General features: G+C 41.1%; 1 protein-coding gene across 2 annotated transcripts in view; it reads right to left on the reverse strand.

The window, feature by feature from the left end:
- LOC122686751 (ATP-binding cassette sub-family C member 4-like) overlaps positions 1–24,414 on the reverse strand; it is a 2,082,459-nt gene that overhangs the window by 69,594 nt on the left and 1,988,451 nt on the right. Inside the window, exons 10-19 of one of the 2 annotated variants that reach the window (XM_043891986.1) lie at positions 21,846–21,935; positions 20,097–20,288; positions 17,960–18,054; positions 17,650–17,736; positions 8,534–8,630; positions 5,798–6,010; positions 4,313–4,447; positions 3,517–3,554; positions 3,039–3,133; positions 385–531 (exon numbers count right to left, since the gene is read on the reverse strand). The exons of the other annotated variant lie outside the window; for it this stretch is intronic. Of the exons in view, the coding sequence (XP_043747921.1) occupies positions 385–531; positions 3,039–3,133; positions 3,517–3,554; positions 4,313–4,447; positions 5,798–6,010; positions 8,534–8,630; positions 17,650–17,736; positions 17,960–18,054; positions 20,097–20,288; positions 21,846–21,935 (1,189 nt within the window). The remainder of the gene's footprint in view (positions 1–384; positions 532–3,038; positions 3,134–3,516; positions 3,555–4,312; positions 4,448–5,797; positions 6,011–8,533; positions 8,631–17,649; positions 17,737–17,959; positions 18,055–20,096; positions 20,289–21,845; positions 21,936–24,414) is intronic. 2 annotated transcript variants of the gene reach the window in all.

The raw sequence follows: 24,414 nt of genomic DNA on the forward strand, positions 1-24,414 counted from the left end.
GCCTGTCTCAGGTAGAGATTCATTGTAAGAAGGTCCTTCCTAATGAACAACCTACCTTAATGCTAGGTAACACAGCCAACGTTTTAGCAACCAGTCAACACTGATTTATGTTTGCATCAACTGTAGTGTGTTTCATATGCCTCTGCAAAGTGAACATTTATTTATCTTTCCACATATACATGAACTGGAATAAAAGTTTATATGCTTCTATATTCAGATTTTCCCTGGTAGAAGAAGACATCAGGAAAGCTTTTTGTAGAAGATGGATCAACATGCACAGTGATTTTCTTCCAAGAATCTCCTCCAATTTCAAACATCAAATGTAATCAGGTACTAAATGCATTAACAAGACATGTTTGCTAATAAGTTTGATGTCTGACTTACCTATTGGATTTCTATCAAAGAACAATACCGGAGCTTTCAAAATAGACTCCAACATTTCATTGTGCAAAGTTTGTGAAGAATTAACAAGGACGTAGATTAACAACAGAGATCTCGTGATGCTGAAAAGGCCGGTAGCTACCATTAAACCTGAAACAAGAAACATCACTCAGAGCATTAGGTCTCTGCCTTTGTTTCCATGATGCTAAAGCATGTCAGGCACTTTATAAAGATATTATATGTTGTATTCTATAAATATAATTTATATGCAAATTCATATATAAAATAGATGAGTATATATACAATGGATCCTGTAGGAGTTTAATTTATAAGGAAGAATATAAAAATTACTATGTTTTCTCATTAAATAGAAACCACATGGGGAAAAGATCAGGTATAAACTACAATTTCCTTCTAGGCTTTCCTAATACAATTACAAGTTTTAATAAAAACTCAGAAGAAAGAAAATTATATCAATAAAAGTAGTTGATCTTCCTTTGCTTCTATTTCAAATCTTACAAATTACATGTCCCACAATCTAAAATTGGGGAATGCTTTAGTACCAACTTGAATTAACAGGGAGCAGGAGAAATGATTTACCATTTCCTTGGAAATGTGTAAAATAGCTATCTCCATGCCTAAATAGCTGCAAAGACTGTGAAAATATTGCATTAAGTTGCAAGCAGAAAATCTCACAAATAATTGCAAGAAAATACAAATTATATTTTAGCATGACATAATTAACCTAAACAAGCAACTAATCTCTAAGTGTTTAATAGAAACATGAAGCATTTGGAAATGAACATAATCTTTTAAACATATTTTATTTAGTGACATAAATGAGTGCCCCCTGTGCATATAATTTTTTTTTTAATTTGTGGTTTTATATATTTAAGTAATTTTAATTGGAGGATTTATTACAACATTGTGATGGCTTTTGCCATACATCAACATGAGTCAGCCACAGGTATACATGCATCCCCCTCAGCATATAGAAATTAAAATAGCCCTTCTAGTACTTCCCTGGTAGTGTAGTGGATAAAAATTCCCCTGCTAATGCAAGGGATATGGGTTTACTCCCTGGACTGGGAAGATTACACATGCCACAGAGTAACTACCCTTGTGCTACAGCTACTGAGCCCGCATGCTCTTGGGCCTGCAAGTCACAACTACTGGGCCTGTGTGCTGACTACTGAAGCCTATGAGCCTAGAGCCTGTGCTCTGCAACAAGAGACGCCACTGCAATCGGAAGCCCCAAACTGAAACTAAGAGTAGCCCCTGCTCGTGCTACTAGAGGAAGCCTGCACAAAGCAATGAGGACTCAGTGCAGCCAAAATTAAAAGTATATAAGTTTTTTTTTTTTTTAATTGCCCTTCTTAAATCTCTTGAATTCACAATGCTAGAGTGGACATGACTTCTGTAAGAAGTATTCCATCAAGTACTTTTTTTTCTCCTTCAGCTGACATATGACTTCAGCTCTGAAAGTTACTCAAATTCCTGGATTCCATCTATGGGTATTTGTCTTATCCCACCATCCTATATGAATGCATAATAGAATCCCTTCCTTACTTCTCTAAGTCCCCACAGTCCACCAATTCAGAAGATAAACAACGAATGGATTTGTTTATTAGCAAGAGATCAATGTAATAAACACCAAATTTCAATGAGTGGGTTCTTATAAAGATATCACACTCTGTAGAAAGCTTGTATGAAGGTTTCCCACAGGAATATTAATATTTTAGATGAGACTTCCTTTAAAAAGTGTGTAGTACTATATATATACTATGCATTCTTTTGGAAGTAGAAAGCTGTGTTAATATAAGTCTGGCAAGCCTCAAAGTTAATCACAGTTGCAGACACAATAAAATTGTGATCTCAAAGTAAGAAAGAGAAAGAATCTTAATTCCCAGACACTGGATTCCCCCTACTTGGTTTCCCTCTTAAGCAATTTGTGAAGCTCAAGAGATGAGCAGTATGGTGAAGGGGAGCTTTGCATACTTGCGAAGAAATAATGCTTTTATCTGGGGGCCCGTGCTGCCAGAGGATTTCGCCCAAGTTCAGTAAAAGCCAAGGTTTATTTAGACAGAACTGAAACAATCTAAATCACAAAGTGAGGATCCGTTTCTAATTCCCTTGCCCATCCATATAGCAATATGTGTGTGCCTAGTTGCTCAGTTGTGCCCAACTCTTGCAACCCCACAGACTGTAGCCTGCCAGGCTCTCTGTCAATAGGATTTTCCAGGCAAGGATACTAGAGTGGGTTGCCATTTCCTGCTCCAGGGGATCTTCCTAACCCAGGAATCAAACCCAGGTCTCCTGCATTGCAGGCAGTCTCTTTACCAACTGAGCTATGAGGGGATAAGATTTAGCTAAAGCACCTACTAGAATACACAATAGCTACATATTTCCAGTGGCTGATTTTCTCAATATGCAATCCTGGTGTAACTTCCAAAATCTAGTACTGAACAAATTAAGAGACTTCATTCAATCTCTTTCTTCTAGTAGATTTAAAAAATAATTATTCTAATTAATTCAAGGAGAAACTGCAACTCAGACTCTTAACCCACTAAGATCTTACTGAATAACTCCTGGAAGCCCTAGCTGCTCACACAGGCTCATTGTAAGCACTTCAGATAGAGTGGATTATTCAACTTTACCTGAATAAGTTCCTAAGTACCAGTCAGGATCAGGCATCACAATCATGTTTCCTTGTCCAAAGACCATGGCATATATGGTACTCCTTTCATTTGCCCTATGGAATGGGAAAGAAAAAAAATAGTATGTTATAGATAGAATTTAGACAAACACAAAAAATTGTCAACATGGGAGATGTGTTTCTTGCTGAAATATTCCCAGCTCATAATGCCCTGTGTCCATCTACCTTATAAAGATTCAATTTCAATCATGACTTCTGTTTCTCAAAATTGTCTGTGAGGAAGCTCCTGAGGGTCAGACATGGGGAGAGACCATGGGAGGGTCACATGCCACCAGCAGGAACTTTAGTTTTTCTTCAGGGAAACAACGTGAGGGTCAGAGGAGGAGACTGAACAAACCCCACCTCCCCATCCCAACTGTGGAAAAGTGAGGCTTCCTGTAGATTTCACAGCACTTTGGGTCAGACCAGGAATCACTCACCAGTCTGCAAGCCACCAATCCTGCAGGGCGTAGGCGACCTGGAGCAGGAAACAACAGTCACTCACACAGACATTACTAAACCCTCACACCCTGCTCACTAGGATGGGTGATGGAAAGACTCCAGAACACAGAGACGGTCCTTCTGGCTCAGGTCTGTGCCAAGCCCCACATCCCAGATGACCACAGGTCAGGGAAGGGCATGCTACATTTTAAAACCTTTAAAAGATATCCTCTTTTCCCTAGAAGACTTTGCTCTCCACATATAATGTATTTCAATGCAAATCCAAGTGGACAGCAAAATGCAACAGTACAAATGTTGGGATTCTTTCAAGGAAAAAAGCTTGACAGGTACAGCAATGATTGGTTTTCAGTGTCAGTTTGCTGAGGTCAGTCTCCAGTGATTCAACCAAACACCCACCTAGATGTTGCTGTGAAGCATGTTGTGGATGTGGTTCACATCCATCATTAGAACTTCAGTAGAGGAGATCCCTCTAAACACTGTGGTGGCCTCATACAGTCAGATGAAGGCTTTAAGAGCAAAACTCAATGCTTCCTATTCCTGGAGGAGGAAGAAATTCTGCCTCAAGACAGCAGAGTCAACTCCTGCCTAAGGTTCCATGCTGCAGGCCTGCCTTTCTGATTTCAGATTCACCTAGCAAGATCCCACAACATCATGAGCCAAGTCTTGGAAACATATCTCTTAATATACATATTAAAAATAATTAAATAAACATGTTATGAATAGCACATAAGTATCAAGCTGAAAGCACAAACCAAAATAAATGATGTTATTTACCTGAGCTGCAACATTTATTAGAATAAGGAAAACGATGATGAACCAGTGAGCTCTGAAGCAATTTTTGTAGATCTTAAAACCAACCATTCCTATCGAACAGCTCTCCAGTGATGGTATAGCCTGTATATTCTCAGTCTGGGAGGGGAAAATGGCAATGAGAGATAAAATTTTAAATAATGAACCCCCAAATTTCAAAAGTTCAACAATGCCATCCATTGCAAAGCTATAGGGAAACGGATTCATCTCATACAGTTGCAGGAGAACAAGATGGCACATCTCCTACAGAGAAGGGTGTGGGAATATCTAGTGAAACCATGTGTGCATTGACCCTCCGATCTAGCCATCCTATTCCTAAGAATCTATTAGAAACAAAGAAACATCCTTCGCATTAAGTTATTCATTGTTGAAGGGCTTTGCTTAAAGTTGATCATGACTCTCAGCACATGTGCAATATACCTGATTTAAGTATAAGTGCAGAAGCTTGTTCCAAAATAATACACAAAATTATATGGAGCTAATGTATACTTCTAGATTATTTGTGTCACTCAAGAATGGAAAACGTACCTGGGCCTCAAAATATTAACCTAATACAGTAAACTGAGTTCACATAGAGAATTGGAGTAATGTGAGTTTGGATCTTAGGGTACAAGCATATGATCAGAATTTATTTGGTTCCTAAATTTCAGAGAGTGATTCCTGAGTGTAGGGATGTGAGGAAGACTAATCTGAACACTTATCAGAATCATCCAGGCTCCTAGGTCTGGATAGTGAGGATTTGGATACAGAGGAATACCTGTGTATGTTTTTAAGGAAGATCTAGTGTGCTTCTGTCTGGAGGACTTAAGATGCATTATAGAGTCATAGGAGCCTAGGATGTCCTCAGCTCTGTCCTGATCACTGAAGATTGAAGGTGGATAAGATATGGTTCTCGGTCTTGAAGGATGAGAAAGGAAGATGGGAACTAACTCCAAAGTGTCTGCTGAGTGATGGGTCCTTTGCACAGGCTACCTCTGGCCTATCACAATCCATCTGATGATGGAGCAAAATACTACTATTACTCACCTGCAGGGCCAGAACATTCCTACATATAGGAAAAGTAGCTGAGTCAGTGTGGTCACAGAAGGACTCACTGTAAGGGGGTCTTCACATTAAACCTCTGGATGTATAAGGGAAGCTGGAGGCCACCAGAGTGAGTAGGATATAACTACTGCAAATTGAAGAGTTTTCATATCATTATGAGCCACATATGCTCAGGAAGTCACAGCAGTGCACCTGCTACTGATCTCCATAAGATCCTCCATCCTACACCCAAGGAAGAACCCCAAGCAGGGAGCAATTTAATTCTACCAAGTCCATGGAATAAGACCTTGGAAACTTAGGATCTACTTTGGGACAAACAAAGATGTCACGAGAGAAGCAGACTGAAGGCCCACGAGGCCACCAAAAGCATACAGACCAGGGCATGTTGCAGGATGAGAAACTCACATCTTTGTCTTCTGGAGCCGCATCTTCCAAAGAGGGGCTGGAAGACTGTAATGACAGAACTGAAGACTCAGAGGAGGACCACTTCCTCAGAGTGGGAGTTCCTGGACCTGGAGGTAGTTCAGCCTTCTCATTCTCCGTTTTCAAAAGGATGTCTTCGAAATCTATCCCAGGTTTTGGAAATTCAGCATAAATTCCCTTTTGCACCATTCTGCCCTAAAATAAAGAATTTGAGAGGAAAGCATTTGCATTTGAAAATATTAATGTACTCTAAATACTAATCAAGAAAACTTAACTGGGCTTAAATTACAATTTTCCTAAGAAAATGATCCTTAGGAATGGAATTCTGGCTGACAATTCTAGTTCAGTTCAACTCAACACAGAACTGAGCATTCTGTCTCTGACAAAACTTGTGTTAGGTTTTGGGGAATATGAAAGAAATGTGTGCTTGTGTGTTAAAATGTAGGCCATTAATATAGTTGCCCTGGGCACATGCAGAAGTAAGAAGCATGGAGGTTGGTGTGAGGATCAGCAAAGTCTCTATAGACAACATGGGAATTGAGAAAAGCCTGTGTGAGAAACAGAATTTAAAAAAAAAACAGTCAACTGGGAAGGATATTCCAGGAAAGAAACTTAAAACTAACCCAGAGGTGGACACAAGGATATCTCCATAGGTAAGGGTCATTCATCAAACATTCACTGACCACTGTCACTGTCATAATATCATGTGTCCAGCTGGAATAGGATGTATAGGAACCAGCTCTGGACAGAGAACCCATGAGCTGTGTCTTCATGGTCTTTACAACTATCCCACACACTCAGGAAGTTCCAAACTGAAAATTCAATATTCTACCTTATAAAATAGCTCATAAGCAAGGAGGCCATGAGACTGGTGGCTCTAATGTCTTGGAAGCCCATGCCAGTAAACCAAAACCTAAACCACAATCAATGCACTCAGATCCAAGAAAAATTAAGAACAACCAATCATAAGAGGCCAACCCAGCTTCCCTAAATTAGGCAACTACCAAAGCTACAGCCAATCTAATGTTCTTTGAACATGTGTGACACATCATTGCAGTTTCCCTCTCTTACAAAGTTATAGAAAATAATGTGCAATGTTTTCACTATTTTCTGACTCCATGAATCAAAACTTGGCTGATTCACTGAGAGGCAAACAAAATATTAGGCAAAATCCCAGGATGAAAAACTAACCAAAGGAGGACATGTCTGGCTGAGGCAGGTCAGGTGGAAAGAAGGTGGCCCAGCATCCTCTCTGGTAACCCTATCATTCCACACCCTGAGGTGGTCCCCTGGGAGAAACCCAATGAAGCCTTTGGGCAACATTTGATACTGCAGAGTTAGTTATTCATGATGCACTGTGTCTTGTTCTACTTGGGAGGCAAAAGTCATGCATCTTTTTAAAATGAGATTAACACTTTCCATTTTGTATCTGTAAGATGCAAAAGGAAATGACTAGTGTTATAAAGATAGCAATTTCACTCAGCAGCCAAGGACTAACAATTCCAAAGGGGTTACGGCATAGTCATCCACTCTCTGCTGTTAGAAAGGGACTAGACAAACAGGAAGGATAGACCCCGACTCATCCAGGACTGCCCACCAGTGGACAAATCATTCTGATAGTACTAAATGTGGGGATGGTGTCATCAAAAGAAGCAATCAGAGAATACCAAAACATCTAGGGATGGGCTAATACTATCAATGTTGGGGTTTTACATACTACTATCACTCCCTCTGTACATGGAATTAACTGCTTTCAAGCTTGAGAAATCTGAAACTCCTATTGCTGGAGGAGCGGAAAAGAGTTAACACACGGAACTGCTTCTAGAGAAGTAGAGGTGCTGTATTTTAATAATCTAATTTGGAGAGAAATTCATCTCATAAGTGAGAAATCTGACTAAGGCCTATTGGAACAGACATGGGTTAACAAAGGAGGTGCTGAGGTACAGAGGCAAACAAGCCAAGGACTGAAGCATCAAACAACCACTAGGTCTGAAAACTGCTAATCTTCAGCCCACCCTCAATTATGTTAGGTGCAGTGGATTGCATGGTGTCCCCCTAAAAAGGTATGATAAAGCCCTAAAGATGACACCTGTGAACATGACATTATTTAATGGAAACAGGGTCTCTGTAGATGTAATGAAGTTAAGATGAGGTAACACTGGAGCAGGGCAACCCTAAATCCAATGTGCCTGACATCCTTATGAGAAGAGAGGAGACCAGCAACTGGCAACATCAGCAGAGTGGGCATCTCTGATCCAGGTGCTCGGCTACCCAACCTCGCTTCTGGTGCTAATGGAAGATGCTCTTCAGGCAAACTGTGCATGGCATCACATGGGTACAAACAGGTCTTAGTACCTCTAATTTTCAAATACTAATATACTTTGACTTAATTTGTGGAAGGGGAAATAAATGTTCTAAATAAAATAGCATCATTATCTTTAAAAAAGTTTCACTAGAAGTGATAATTCAGTGATTCTACAGTAGCACTTTAATATACTTTAGGCTTTATGTGGCTTAGAGTGTAGTAGTGACACTTCCACAGGTCTTTTGATTCATCCTCAAAGATATGAATATCACCAGCGCTCAGAAGAAGGGGATATAAAAGTGAGGGAGAAGAGGCGTTTACCACATATTCAAGGAGAGTGATCTTTTTGGAGGATCTGGCCTTCAATACATCTGAGTGTGAGCAAGCTTCACAGACTTCTAGAAATTACTTACATCTTTCAGTATCAGAATCTGAGTTGCATCTTCTAGGTACTGCAACTGATGTGTCACTAGAATTGTGATCTTCTTGCTCAAGGTTTGGCAAATACACCTACAAATGTAAAAGGTACAGTATGAAAAAACACATTAATTGGGATGCTCGCAACTGAAAATTCATAATTTGAAAACATGAGACAAAGACAAGACAGCCCTCAAAGATCTATAAATACCAAATAAAACAAATTAAACACAAATATTTAAGTTGATGCAAAACTAACTTCAGTTTTTGCATTGCTGAAATTTGTCATTTGATATCAGAATACATTCTAAATGAATATAGTTATGTTAAACATCATTTTAATGCATATTTCTCACTTTATGTTTCTTTGCTAATGACTTATTACTTGCTGTTTATCTTATACTTTTTTAAACTATGGAAATGATGTTAGACAAAAAGCAAATCTAAGCGAGTTTCTTATCTGAGTTCAAAATGGGTTGCAAAGCAGTGGAGACAACTCACAATATCAACAACCCATTTGACCTAGGAACTGCTAAAGAACGTACAGCACAGTAGTGGTTCAAGAAGTCTTGCAAAGGAGATGAGAGCCTTGAAGATTAGGAGCATAGAGGCTGGCCACAGAAGTTGACAACCACCAACTGAAAGCAGTCATCAGAGCTAACCCTCTTACTACTACACAAGAAGTTAGGGAAGAACTCAACATCAACCATTCCACAGTTGTTTGGCATTTGAAGCAAACTGGGAAAGATGAAAAAGCTCAAGAAGTGGGTACCTCATGAGCTGATCAAAAATCAAGAATATTGTTCTGAAGTGTCATCTTCTCTTATTCTATGCAATAGCAATGAACCATTTCTCAGTCAAATGGGGGTGTGCGACAAAATGTGGATTGTATACAGCTGGTGATGACCAGCTCAGTGGTTGAACTAAGAGCTCCAAAGCACTTCCTAAAGCCAAACTTGCATCAAAAAAATTGTGATCACTGTTTGGTGGCCTGCTGCCTGTCTGATATACTACAGTTTCCTGAATCCTAGTGAAACCATTACATCTGAGAAATATGCACAGTAAATTGATGAGATGCACTGAAAACTGCAATGTCTGCAGTACTGATCAACAGAAAGGGCCCAAGTCTTCTCCATGACAATGCTCAACTGCGAATCACATTACCAACACTTCACAATTGAACAAATTGGTCTATGAAGTTTTGCTTCATCTGCCATATGCAGACAACCCCTCACCAACTGATTACCACTTCTTCAAGCATCTTGACAACTTTTTGCAGGGAAAGTGCTTTCACAAGTGGTAGGAGGCAGACAGTGTTTTCCAAGAGTTCACCAAATCCTAAAGCACAGATTTTTATGCTACAAGAATAAACAAACATATTTCTCATTGGCAAAAATGTGTTGAGTGTTTTTGTTGTTGTTGCTGTTCAGGTGTTCAGTTGTGACTGACTCTTTGTGGCCCTGTGGACTGAAGCATGCCAGGCTTCCCTGTCTTTCACCATCTCCCGGAGCTTGCTCAAATGCATGTCCACTGAGTTGGTGATGCCATCCAACCATCTCGTCCTCTGTCGTCCACTTCTCCTCTTCCCTTCAATCTTTTCCAGCATCAGGATCTTTTCTAATGAGTCATCTCTTCATATCAAGTGGTCAAAGAACTGGAGCATCAGCTTCAGCGTCAGTCCTTCCAATGAATATTCAGGACTCATTTCCTTTAGGATGGACTGGTTGGATCTCCTTGCAGTCCAAGTGACTCTCGAGAGTCTTCTCCAACACCACAGTTCAAAAGCATCAATTCTTTTGCACTCAACTTTCTTTATGGTCTAACTTTCACATCCATACATGACTACTGGCAAAATCATAGCTTTGACTATATTTGCCTTTATTGGCAAAGTGATATCACTGGTTTTTAATATGCTGTCTAGGTTCATCATAGCTTTTCTTCCAGGTAGAAAATGTCTTTTACTTGCATGGCTGCAGTCATCATCCACAGTGATTTTGAAGCCCAAGAAAATAAAGTCTGTCACTGTTTCCACTGTTTCACCATCTATTTACCATGAAGTGATGGGGCCACAGGTCATGATCTTAGGTTTTCGAATGTTGAGTTTTAAGACAATTTTTTCCTCTTTCCTCTCTCACCTTCATCAAGTGGCTCTTTAGTTCCTCTTCACTTTCTGCCATTAGGATGGTGTCATCTGCATATCTGAGGTTGTTGATATTTCTCCTGGAAATCTTGATTCTAGCTTTTGCTTCATCCAGCCTGGCATTTCACATGATGTACACTGCATATAAGTTAAATAAGCAGGGGACAATATACAGCCTTGATGTACTCTTTTCCCAATTTTGAACCTGTCTACTGTTCCATGTCGTATTTTAACTGTTGCTTCCTGACCTGCCTGTAGGTTTCTCAGGAGGTAGATCAGGTGGTCTGGTATTCCCATCTCCTTCAGAATTTTCCACAGTTAGTTGTGATTCACACAGTCAAAGGCTTTGGTGTAGTCAATGAAGCAGAAGTAGATGCTTTTCTGGATTTCTCTTGCTATTTTTGTGATCCAACAGATGTTGGCAATTTGATCTCTGTTTCCTCTGCCTTTTCTAAATCCAGCTTGAACATCTGGAAGTTCTCGGTTCATGTACTGTGGAAGTCTAGCTTGGAGAAATTTGAGCATTACTTTGGTACTGTGTGGAATAAGTACAATTGTGTGATAGTTTGAACATTCCTTGGCATTGTCCTTCTTTGAGATTGGAATGAAAACTGATGTTTTCCAGTCCTGTGGCCACTACTGAGTTTTCCAAATTTGCTGGCATATTGAGTGCAGTACTTTAACAGCATCATCTTTTAGGATTTGAAATAACTCAACTGTAATTCCATCACCTCCACTACCTTTGTTTGCAGTGATGCTTCCTAAGGTGCATTTGACTTCGCACTCCAGGATGTCTGGCTCTAGATGAGTGATTACACCACCATGGCTATCTGGGTCATTAAGATATTTTTGGCAAAGTTCTTCTGTGTATTCTTGCCACCTCTTCTTAATATATTCTGCTTCTTTTAGGTCCGCACCATTTCTGTCCTTTATTGTGCCCATCTTTGCATGAAATGTTCCTTTTGGAATCTCTAATTTTCTTGAGGAGATCTCTAGTTTTTCCCATTCTATTGTTTTCCTCTATTTCTTTGCATTGATCGCTGAGGAAGGTTTTCTTATCTCTCCTGCTATTCTTTGGAACTCTGCATTCAGATTGGTGTATCTTTCCTTGTCTCCTTTGCCTTTCACTTCTCTTCTTTTCTCAGCTATTTGTAAGCCCTCCTCAGACAACCATTTTGCCTTTTTGCATTTCTTTTTCTTTGGGATGGTTTTGATCACCGTCTCCTGTACAATATTACGATCCTTCGTCCATAGTTCTACAGGCACTCTATCATATCTAATTCATTGAATCTATTTGCCAATTCTACTGTATAATCATAAGGGATTTGATTTAGGTCACATCTGAATGGTCTAGTGGTTTTCCCTACATGCTTCAATTTAAGTCTGAATTTTGCAATAAGGAGTTTATGATCTGAGCCACAGTCAGCTCCCAGCCTTGTTTTTGCTGACTGTATAGATCTTCTCCATCCTTGGCTGCAAAGATGTTGATTGTAATGGCCCTTAATTTTGATTAATTAAGATGTGTTTGAGCCTTGTCATAATGATTTCAAATTCGTGGTCTGAAACCAAAATTACATTTGCACCAATCTAATACAAGTCAATGATTCTCACAAGGTCCTGAAATTCATCAGCGGCAAACTTGAATCTTGCTCTGCTAAAAGATTCTAAAAAGTATTCCAGTGAAAGAGGCACCAATAGCTAAATTATTTTTTTCTTTCAAAAACTCAGCTTAACAATTATTTACATGTTTCATAATGGGAAACAATTAAGCAACACTGATATTCCAAATCTTGACTGAACTAAAACACTATCTTATTACTATGTGGGAATGAGAGAAAGATTCATGTCATATAAAATGTTTACATTTTTCTTAGATAGTTTTCAAGGTGATTATTTATGATAGATGACATATATTAACAACAAAAAAACTGACAGATTTTTGGTAACCTTTGCCAGAGTACACTTTCTAGACACTTCTTCCCAAATAGTATCAGATAAAAAAAGAAATCTAACGTTGCCTCCATCAGTCTCTGTAATATCCCAGTCCCACAGAGGAAGCAAGTTTTTTTTTCATTAGGACTGGACACCTTCCAAATATAAAAATGAAAGAATAGAATCCAAATCACAGAAGGAATCATCCAACAGCTCAGAAGACACACCAATTCTCTATAGCCAAGACATGTGTATGAACAGGTTACCCAAGATGGCTGTTCTCTTGCTTTCTGTACATCTCCTGCTTGACCTGGTGCCTGCTTCACCTACACCTACTCACATGACTGACCTTTCTACATACGTGCCCCAGAGCCTAGCTAATGACTATTCTAGCTTTAGATAAGAACCCTCTACTATTCTTATTAAAGAGGCTGGAAGAGCATGACCCTCTGTTGGTTTCCATAGTAAGAGAAGAGCCAATCTGATGTCAATTCCCCTGTAACTAGTAATCTTCCCTCCCCACTACGTCCCCACTAGGAGCACAGACTGCTGCTATGTCCTGCCCTGCTGCCCACCACACACAGTGGGGTGCTGGTTAGGTCCTTGCTTCAGACATGGAAGCTCCCCCTAGTCATTAAACCATTTTTATCTCTGCTGTTGACTCCGCACTCCTTCTTCAGTCTAGCTGGGCAAGCACAGGCCTAGCAGGCCAGCAGGGTGCAGCCCAACAATCTCCCTCACTTTCCCCACTTTCACTTGAAAGTGAAAGTGTTAGTCACTCAGTCATGACTGACTCTCTGTGACCTCATGGACTATAGCTTGCCAACTTCCTCTGTCCATGGAAGTTTCCAGGTAAGAATACTGGAGTGGGTTGCCATTTCCTACTTCAGGGGATTTAACCCAGGTCTCCTGCACTGCAGGCAGATTCTCTACCATCTAAGCCACCAGTGAAGCCCAACCTTGTTAATCCCTCAATCTGCTCCTCCATTTTAAATGCAGACCCCTAGGGACTCAGCCCCAGTCTCATCTCACAGGGTTTACAACTCCTCCAGGGAAGCAAGTGGTTAAGTCTGGGGCCCCAGTGACCATAGACGGGGTTCCACGCAGGTACTTTGGGAGCCTAAGCTCCTCACAGAGCAAATCTCAGGAACATGGACCAGAGTTCAGCCTGCTGAGTGAGTCACGTGGAGAGTCTGGAGGCAGCAGACTGCAGCTCAGTCCCTCTCACAAGCCTGATGATGACAAGTGATTAAACCTCAGTTTCTTCATCTCAGAACAAGGTCAGTGATGACTCATCCACATATTCTGAGAAATCAAACCGCCAATTCACTCAGTAAATGTCAGCTCCCTTCTCCAGTCCTCCCTAACCACAAGTGGTCATGTGCTTTGGATTCAGGAAGAAAAGTCTCAAAAGGATACTTTGGGCTTTTTTTCTTTGTATTTTTTAAAAAATTTGTATTTTATATTAGAGTATAGTTGACTTACAATGTGTTAGCTTCAGGTGTACAGCAAAGTGATTCAGTTATACCTACACATGTATCTATTCTTTTTCAAATACTTTCCCCATTTATGTTATTGTAGAGTACTGAGCAGTGTTCCCTGCTATAGAGAACATAGTAGGTCCTTGTTGAATATGTATTTTAAATATAATAGTGTGTACATGTCAATCCAAAATTCACAAGGGGACACTCTGGACATAGGATCTATGATCAGAAGCAAGAGACCGGGATGTTAACACATATACCTCATTACGTCCAAAAGAATTCATTTTTTCCTTTTGACATGTCTGAGTTCAATATTTGTACCTAAGACCTCTGACTGAGTAAATCTCTCTTCAGACTTAGTACTAAGGCTTTTAAAAGTGAAATTGCTTCTCCTTAATATAAAAGTACCTGCCAACAATCCCTGAAAGTAGATTTTAATCAAACCTAGTGGGCTGCTCTGTCCAAGATAGTGTGCGTGCTTAGTTACTTCAGTCATATCAGATTTTGCAACTGCATGGGCTGTAGCCCACTAGACTCCTCTATCCATGGGATTCTCCAGGTAAGAATATTGGATGGATTGGCACACCCTTCTCCTGGTGATCTTACCGACCCTGACCAAGGGGTAGAACCTGAGTCTGATGAGTTCATTGTAGGCAGATTATTTAATGCTGAACTACCAGGAAGCCCATGTCCAAGAAAGACCAACTCAAAAGTTGTAAAATGGTTTCTTCCTAACATTCCACCATGGTTGAAATAATACAAATCATTACAATGAAGTTATCAGTTGATGGCCTTGAATTTTTCCTAAATAATGCTTTTTTATCCAAATCTCTAGGAAAATCCTCATGATGCCAGGAGGGTAGGGGTGGGGAATCCCTGTCACAGCATTAACACCTGTCACTGAACTCATGACAAGCCACAAGGCACTTTTCCATGGGAAAATTCACCAAGTCATGATCAGGAGAGGGTGGGAAAGGGAGGCCCTGCCACATGTCAGCTGCCTTGCTCTCTTGTGTTCTGAAAGAATCAATGCCACTTTGCACTTTTTTTTATTGTGGTAAAATATAACATGGAGTTTACCATTTTTAGGTATATGGTTCAACAGTCTTAAGTACATCTACGTGGTTGTGTGGCTGTTACCATCATCCATCTGCAGAGCTCTTTCATCACCCCAACACTAAGCACAAGTTACAGACAGACTTTGGTGGAAGCCGAACCCACACAGTGGATGTGGAATCCCAGCTCTTTGTGTCCAGAGCTCAGAGTTCCTCATACATTTCCCTCTCACAACTGCTGACTCTGTTGAAGTCTCTTCACTTTGCCATTCTGGACCTGCTGTATGTCAATCATGTTTCCCCCAAATTAAACATGTTAACATAACATGTTAGTCATCAGTAAGGTAGTCATTAATACTTTAGAATATAGTGACAGACTTTAAAGAAGTAATTAAGTTACCCTTAATTAGGTTGGGTCAGATGCACTCTGACCAGTGTCCTTAGAAAGAGGAAACTAAGACATAAGCACAGAGACTCGAGGATACAGGTGAACAGAGGAAAGACCATATGAGGATACAGCAAGGATTCCATCAGGAGCCAAGGACAGAGGTCTCAGAAGAAACTGAACCTGCCCACAACACCTTCAGCCTGAGCATCCAGCCTCAAGAACTGTGAGAAAATTAATTCCCATTGTTTAAACCCTCCCACACCCCATCTATGACAGCATGCTACAGATTAGGCATTTGTGTCCTTAATGTTCATTTGCTGAAACCTAATCCCCACTGTGAAGGTCCTGGAAATGGGACAGTTGGGAGGTGACCAGGTCATGAGGGTGGAGCCTGCATGAATGGGATTAGTGTCCTTATAAAAGGGACTACACGGCTCCCTCACCCCTTCCCCACGTGAGGATACGGGAATCATGCCCTGACCAGACGCTGAATCTGTCAGCACCCTGAATTTGGACTTTCCCAGCCTCTAGAATGGAGAGAAATAAACTGTTACTTCTAAGGCACTTAGGCTCTGGTCTCCTGTGAGAGCAGCCTGGATGGACACAACCCCAGCAAACTAACACAGGAACTGAGAGTGAGAATTTCCAAACAGGTTCTCTCTGGCAAACAACTTACCTCCTCCGGGCAAGGACGTGCCTGCTGTTCTCCTCACAGCCCTGCTTCCTTCTCCCTCCACACCTGTGCTTCAACTCTTCCTTCAGCAAAAGAACCGGGTCCTCTTCTCAGCCTCCACACACCTGCCCAGCCTGCAGGCCCCCGGGGCACCGCCCACCCAGCTCTGGGTACAGAGAGCTTTCCAACTTCAGTGAAAGCCTCCAGCTGACACTTCTGCTTTCATTCAGCATTTCTTATCCTGCATAAAAATCCTCTAAATCCTGACTCTGCTGACCTTTTCCCAGGCATCTCTCTTAACAAGCTCCATGTAAAGACATGTTCCTCAGAGGCAGGAATGAGAGCTGGGCATCCCTTATTCTGCCTAGTGGGGGTCCTTCCCCTCTCCTGGCTGACCATCCTCCTTGTAAACTAAGAGGTTTTGTGTAGGGACATCTGTAAGGGCATCGATCTCAGTGCACACAGCAGGACATTAATAAGTGCAGCTGGAAGGCTTGTTGGCTTTAATGAGGTGAACAACAGCAAGGGAACTAACCATGGGGAAGATGTTGAGGATGTTTTAGGAAAAAAATAAGCTCACAAAGCTTTCAAAAAGCCAGTCTAGACTCCATAGGAGGCCTTAGTCAGTGTGGGTTAAGGACACATTTTACATAGAAAAGCATCAGAGTTGTTTTACATTAATCACTGTGTGGCCAACCAAGAGCCACTGACAACTTCTAAATTCCAGAAACAGGAATGAGAGTTAAGACTTAAGCCAGATTATAGATACCTTTTTTAAATTCAAGTTGACCCTACATTGTGGATCTAAATATTAATTCTAGTAAGCATCCATGAAGCAATGTGAAATGATTGAAATCATATTAAGATGTGGAATAAATCATTCTCAAATTCTATTAAGATTTTATTAAGCCTAGACTTACTAAAGATTTTATTTCCAAACTGATAGAATAATAAGCATAAACCAACAAGGTCTTTCCATGGAAGCCCTATGTTAGTACCAAAAACTTTGCTTCTAATGTGCCTTTAACAAATAATAGAGGAAAAGAACCAGCAGTCAAGTACCAGGTTATCAAGTCCTACTCTCTGATTTAAAGAGTGTACATCATCTTTCTTCTGCCTGGGGTCTGGGTCCATCCACAGTGTCTGTTATCAACTGCCAGTCACAGGGCTAAATCTCCCATCTATCCCTCACTCCCTAAAGCACAGACCCCACTGTCCTCCATACACTAGAAGTACCTTCTATATGTTCCTGTCCTAACTTCACCATGATACAAGGTTTCTCTATGATGGATCTTCTGTGGAGGGAAGGGAAGGGAGAGAGGAACACCAGGGCAAAGTGAGCTGAGTCTCCTGAAGCACAAAGTCTTTCTTGAGCTCTCTTCCCTGATCTCTATGGGGTTCTTGAAAAGAAGAAATGACAGAAAACAGGAGCAAACTCACTGTTCAAACAAGTGTCTGCTGACTTCTGCATCCACCGCACTGAGCGGATCATCTAGGAGGTAGATGTCTGCGTCCTGATACACGGCTCTAGAAAATGTAGAGAGACGTCAGGAGAAGACACTTCACACTCCCTGGGTCTCATCTCTGAATCATGGCGGTGTCCAACAGTTCCAGGTTCATTCCAGGAGCCCAGGGAAAGGACTAAGACCCTGCTTCACACAGGCCCACCTGGTGAGCGGGATCTGTGTGCTCATGTTCACAAGGAGCCTCAGAGGAGGAGGGGCAGGATGGCAACTTAAACCCCATTTACCTTGCAAGGTTGATCCGGGCTTTCTGCCCTCCACTCAGTGTGGTTCCTCTGTCTCCTATCTCAGTTAGATCTCTATCCTCAAAAGACTGTAAATCCTATACGGAGATAGAAAAGGGGGAAAAGTAAAAGATTTAAAATGTATTCTACTACCATCTTAAACTTTTAGCATTAGTTCTTCATACAAGTATTTAATCAACATGCATGCATGCTCAGTTGCTAAGTCATATATGACTCTTTTCTGCCCCATGGACTGTAGCCAGTCAGGCTCCTCTGTCCATGGGATTTTCTGGGCAAGAATACTGGAGAGAGTTGCCATTTCCTTCTCCAGGAGATCATCCCAACCCAGGGGCTGAATCTATGTCTCTTGTATCTCCAGCACTGGCAGGAGAATTCTTTATCACCGAATCACCTGGGAAGTCACAGCAGTGGGTATATATCATAGTGACTAAATTGTAACCATGAACATTAAACAAACCTCTGTTTTTTATTTGTTTTCATTCTGTCATTTTCACAGCAGCTATGCATTGGAACATTTTAACAAATATTTATTGAGGACTTACTGTATGACAGGCATTGCTGTGGGCACAGTGAACTCAGTTTTGAGGAAACAAAGCTCATAGAGTTTCTTTCCATGATGGAAGATGGACAGTATGGAAAATTACCTGAGCACAAGTACTGAGGACAAGAAGGAAAAGGAAACCAGCTCAGGGGGATGAAGAATAAAGGAGGGAAGTGAGTCCACACTGGGGTCGGAGGGCTCTGCTCAGAGAGGGTGTGAGCAGACCTGCGGGGAGGAGCTCAGGCAGACCTGGAGAGGCTGCTCCACACAGACCTTTGAAAGTCTGTCCCTGCCTTTTCCTCACAGTGCAAAAGAATAGTAGGATGTCCAGACTGCACTGAACAGACCCCAGGGGTGGGGGTAGGGGGAGCCCTTTAATACTATTATTCACTGGTTTTTATAACCCAAGAGAGTTACATAGTATTTAACGTTATTTTCCTTTTTTTCCCTTTCTTTTTGCAAAATTGTATTCTCCTATCAGTTAAGTTTAGTTCTCATAATTTATTCACTAATTTCATTTAAATCACAATGTACAGTTAAGCCTTTCAACTTGCCATTTTCTGTGAAACTCAGTGCCATTTCTGAAAATAATCTCTCCCTTGATGAAATGACACAGTATTAAAAAGAAATTTCAAAGCATTATGATTTCCTTAAATAATAAATTACAAGTCAAAAATGAAGTGGTGAGAGAAACCCACAGACTGAAAGGGACCAAAGAAGGATCAGCCAAGTGCAGGGGGCAGACCTTGTGTGGGTTCAAACAGTGGTGAAGGAGATTTCTCAGTGAGATGATCAACAACATGTAAACATAGACTGGGCTTCCAAGGTAGCACTAATGGTAAAGAATCCACCTGACAATACAGGAGACACAGAAATGTGAATTCACTATCTGGGTCGGGAAAATCCCCTGGAAGAGGGCATGGCAACCAACTCCAGTATCTTTGCCTGAAGAATCTCATGGACAGCGGAGCCTGGTGGGCTGCAGTCCATGGAGTCACAAAGAGTCAGACAAGACTAAAGCGACTTAGCACACACACGTCACTCCTAGAGCACAATGTACGTGATGCCCTTGGAGTCAGGCAGAGAAGGTGCCCAAATGTACAAGAATGGGATGAAATGTTTCCAGATAAACTAATCTGAGATCTAGAATCTCCTCCAGAATAATCTGGGGGTGGGGCTGGCAGGGCGCAGGGGTAGAGATGCAGCAAGACTGGCCACCAGCTGATTCTGACTGAAGCTGGGAGTGGGTACTTGAGGGTTCATTACACTATGTTTTCTAATTTTGCAAATTTTTGTAACTGTCCATTTAAAAAGTTAAAAGGGAATGAAATTTAACAGAATGAAACAACCTTCCCCTCCAGAAAAGGTATTCTGTATCATTAACCCATAAGGATTAAAGCAGCAGCATATAGATATATGCCTGCTTATCTACCCATAAGATCAGCTTATAATATTAAGCAACATTCAAAAATCTTTCCTTTTTTTTAAAAAAAAGAACTTTAAACAAACCTTGAAATTTAAACCAACACTATCATTATTTGAAATTCGAGTATATGTGGCTCAAAAGTCATTACTCACCTCTTCCAAAGCACAAGCCCTAATTACTTCTTCATATAGCTCTTTTTCATATTTCTTCCCAAATAAAATATTACTCCTCACAGTTCCTGAGAACACCCAGGGCTGCTGAGAAACATACGCGATCCTCCCGTGCACGCTGACCTTCCCTTGGCTCGGGGGCAGCTCCCCCAGCACAGCACTCAACAGTGACGACTGAAACAGACGGCAACACACACGAGTGAACAGGGTGCACTCAGGACGGAACACGCCCCTCAGCACAGTCCCCACCCTGGTGCTTGATCAAGGATTCTAGAACAGGATAAATGACAGCTCTGGCAGTTGGGACAAGAAAAACTGAAAATAACACTAATGGTCAAAGAAAACAATGACTGATAGGGAATATTAATAGTATATTATTAGTATAGTATACACAATCTACTCTGCCCAAGTATCCCCCAAATGAAGTTCTACTCAGCAAAGAATAATTAAGAATGTTAACATCCTTCTCTAGCAGAGCAGCCAAGCAAGATGTATATTTTCTGTATCTGATGCTTAATGCAGTTGCTTCTGCATCTGGCTATCCTTTACTTGACAAACACTTGCTCTTAAAAAGCTATGTGTGAAAAATGTATTCAAAGATGACTAATTGAAAGAGCTCTGAAGTGAGTTGTACCTGAAGAGCAAAAGTCCATCATAGAGGAAATCAGCACACTTTCATGTGCACATCCCACACTGACTTTTTAAAATAATTTTATTTATTTAATTTTAGTTCTTTTATTTATATTTATGATGTATTGTTTTCTGCCATACAATTTTAATTTTACTTATTTTTGGTTGTGCTGGGTCTTCTTTGCAGTACTCAGGCTTCTAATTGCGGTGGCTTCCGTTATTGCAGAGCACAGGCTCTAGTGGGCAGGCTTCAGCAGTTGCAGCCCACGGGCTCAGTAGATGCAGCTCCCAGCCTCTAGAGCACAGGCCCAGCAGTTATGGTGCATGGGATTAGCTGCTTCACAGCATGTGGGATCTTCCCAGACCAGGGATCAAACCTGTGTCTCCTGCATTGGCAGGTGGATTCTTTTACCACCAGGGAAGCCCACATCCTACATTTAGATTTCTGTATTTTGTTGTTTTAGACCAAGTGCATGTGCACATTTCCTTTAAATCTCGCAACATCACAAAACATGGCATGTCTGTATCCCACACCATCAGAGTGCTCACCATACTGGGCTGAAATAATCTGCCTACATATCTGTCTCGCCCTGGAACCTAGTTGCCTTTGAAAGGCAGAGATGTTGGGGTCTTGCTCACATCTGTGTGCTCCAGCATGTGGCTGCAGCTTCATTACACGTGCACTGATTAGATCAAGTCAAGTCACATGAAGAAATGCTCAAAGCTTCCAGGAAAAGCTTTCGCAACCTCCAGAATTCCTGGAGGGGCTCCTGTGACAAAAAGAAGACTCCATTGTCTCTGTCCATCCCAAACAGCTGCCACATAGATAGTTTCCTTCACTGAGGCATCCAAACTTCTGACAATCGATTCCCAACTGAGCAATGTGAAACACAAAGAAGGAAAACACAGTGTGCATTTATCCTGAAGTATTCAGCCATGAAACCTTCTTGCAAAACTAATGTTCCATGGAACACACCTAGAGAAACACTGTTTTAGGTACACCCAGCTCAAACTGAGGCACACTCAGCTCTGGGCTCCACTGTGAGAATTTAACAGGGCCTGCAGCATTGCATCAAGTTGCCAAAAGGCATCATAATTTACCTTTCCTGTTCCCACAGGTCCAATCACAGCTAACAATTCACCAGGTCTGACAGTAAATGAAAGGCCTTGTAGGGTTGGGGTTCCTGATTCCTGAAAATTAAAGTTAATAAAAATGTACCCATTTCAGTAAAATAACACAAATTGCTTTATAAAGTGGAAAAGATAGCAATAGTCAACAAAATTGATATGCAAACATAGCCCACATTTTTCTCTTTCCTATTTTAAGATACTATGTCCTAGAGGCCTCTTCGTCCAATCTTAGATCTTTAGGGGTTTGAGGCAGTTTTAGGTGACTTTAAGAAGGTTCCTTCTTTTACTAGATTCCATACAGCTAGAAGAATATTCAAACTACTGTACAATTGTGCTCAGTTTACATCCTAGCAAGGTAAGGTTCAAAATCCTTCAAGCTAGGCTTCAACAGTATGTGAACTGGGAACTTCCAAATGTACAAGCTGGTTTAGAAAAGGCAGAGGAACCAAAGACCAAACTGCCAACATCTGTTGGATCATAGAAAAAGGAAGGGAATTTCATAACAACATCTACTTATGCTTTACTGACTATGCTAAAGGCTTTGACTGTGTGAATCACAACAAACAGTGAAATATTCTTAAGGAGATGGGAATACCACATCACTTTACCTGTCTCCTGAGAAACTTGTATGAAGTCAAGAAGCAACAGTTAGAAGCAGACATGGAACAATGGACTGATTCAAAATTGGGAAAGGAGTAAAACAACCTCAGATATGCACATGACACCACCCTTATGGCAGAAAGTGAAGAGGAACTAAAGAGCCTCTGGCAGAGGGTAAAAAAAGAGAGTGAAAAAAGCTGGCTTAAAACTCAACATTCAAAAAACAAAGATCAAGGCATCTGGTCCCATCACTTCATGGCAAATAGAAGGGGAAAAAGTGGAAACAGTGACAGATTTTATTTTCTTGGGCTCCAAAATCACTGGAGATGGCGACTGCAGCCATGAAATTCAAAGATGCTTGCTCCTTGGAAGAAAAGCTATGACAAACCTAGACAGCATATTAAAAAGCAGAGACATCACTTTGCCAATAATTGTACGTATAGTCAAAGTTATGGTTTTTCAAGTAGTCATGTATGGATGTGAGAGTTGGACCATAAAAAAGGCTGAGCCCTGAAAAATTGATGCTTTGGAACTATAGTGCTGGAGAAGAGTCCCTTGGAGTCCCTTGAGAGTCCCTTGGACTGCAAGGAGATCAAACCCTGAGTATTGAGTGGAAGGACTGATGCTGAAGCTGAAACTTCAATACTTTGGCCACCTGGTGCAAAGAACTGACTCATTTGAAAAGACCCTGATGCTGGGAAAGTTTGAAGGCAGGAGGAGAAGGAAGTAACAGAGGATGAAATGGTTGGATGGCATCCCCAAGTCAACGAACATGAATTTGAGACAATTCCAGAAGACAGTGAAGGAGGGGGAAGTCTGGCATGCTGCAGTCCATGGGGTCACAAAGAGTCGTAGATAACTTAGTGACTGAACAACAGCAGCAGCAGCACAACAACAAAACATGGGGAATGAAGAAATTAATTATGACATCATGGGTCAGAGTGATAAAGCCTCAATTTTATACATGTTACATGCATTTCTTGCCCTGACAAGACAGGGACAACAATAACAACAAAACATGGAGCTGTGCTGTTTGTTACATGTACAATCCAACTCGGGGAAGAAGGACAGAAATCACATCATTTCAGTCACAAGTTAGATTACTGCACAATCTGTTAAGTTCTAAGGTAGAGAGGCTTAAGGGTGCATGCATCTTTATGTATACTGTTGAGATCAATAACCCTAGTATTTAAAAAAAGAGTGCTTATGTGTGATTAGTAAAATGCCTAAAAGAACTAAACACAAGGACTGGAATAAAAGGTCTGGAAAACCTTCTACATGAAAAGTTTCTCTGGAAATAACTAAACTGATTATGCAACAGTCACCTCTAAAGCAACAACAGTTACTTTGAATCGTCAAAAAACTAGCCCCATATTTTATAGGAATTACAAAAACTAGGAAGAAGCTAGATTTTAATATGTGAGAAACATTTATTTTAGTATATCTACTCCTTTATTCTTATCTGACACCTAGGGTTCCTATTTTACTACTTTATACTCAGTTATGAAAACAAAACAATGATCCACACACAGATAATGACCCACGCCAGCTCCTGTCACAGGCCCTACAGTCTGTCAGGGCCAGAGTTCACGTCCTGTTCAGGCTTCAGGGTTGGTCACTGCTCTGCCATGACCAGAAGGGGGCAGCACTTGACAGCCCAGGGGTTCTCGGGATCTGCCTCTTTAGGGTTCAGGGGATAATGATCTAACAGGGCTCAGAGGATAATGATTCAGCAAGGATCATCAGTAAAGTCCCCACTCTGGGCCAAACATGGTTCAAAACCCCTGCCTCATGAATCTGGAGGCTGCCATAAGGCTACTTATTTTAAAATTCAAAGCTGGTGCTCTGGGACAACCGAGAGGGATGAGGTGGGGAGGGGGGTTTAGGATGGGGGGACACATGTACACCCATGGCTGATTCATGTCGATGTTTGACAAAA

The sequence above is a fragment of the Cervus elaphus genome, chromosome 30, assembly GCF_910594005.1.
Source record: "Cervus elaphus chromosome 30, mCerEla1.1, whole genome shotgun sequence".
Lineage (NCBI taxonomy): Eukaryota > Metazoa > Chordata > Mammalia > Artiodactyla > Cervidae > Cervus > Cervus elaphus.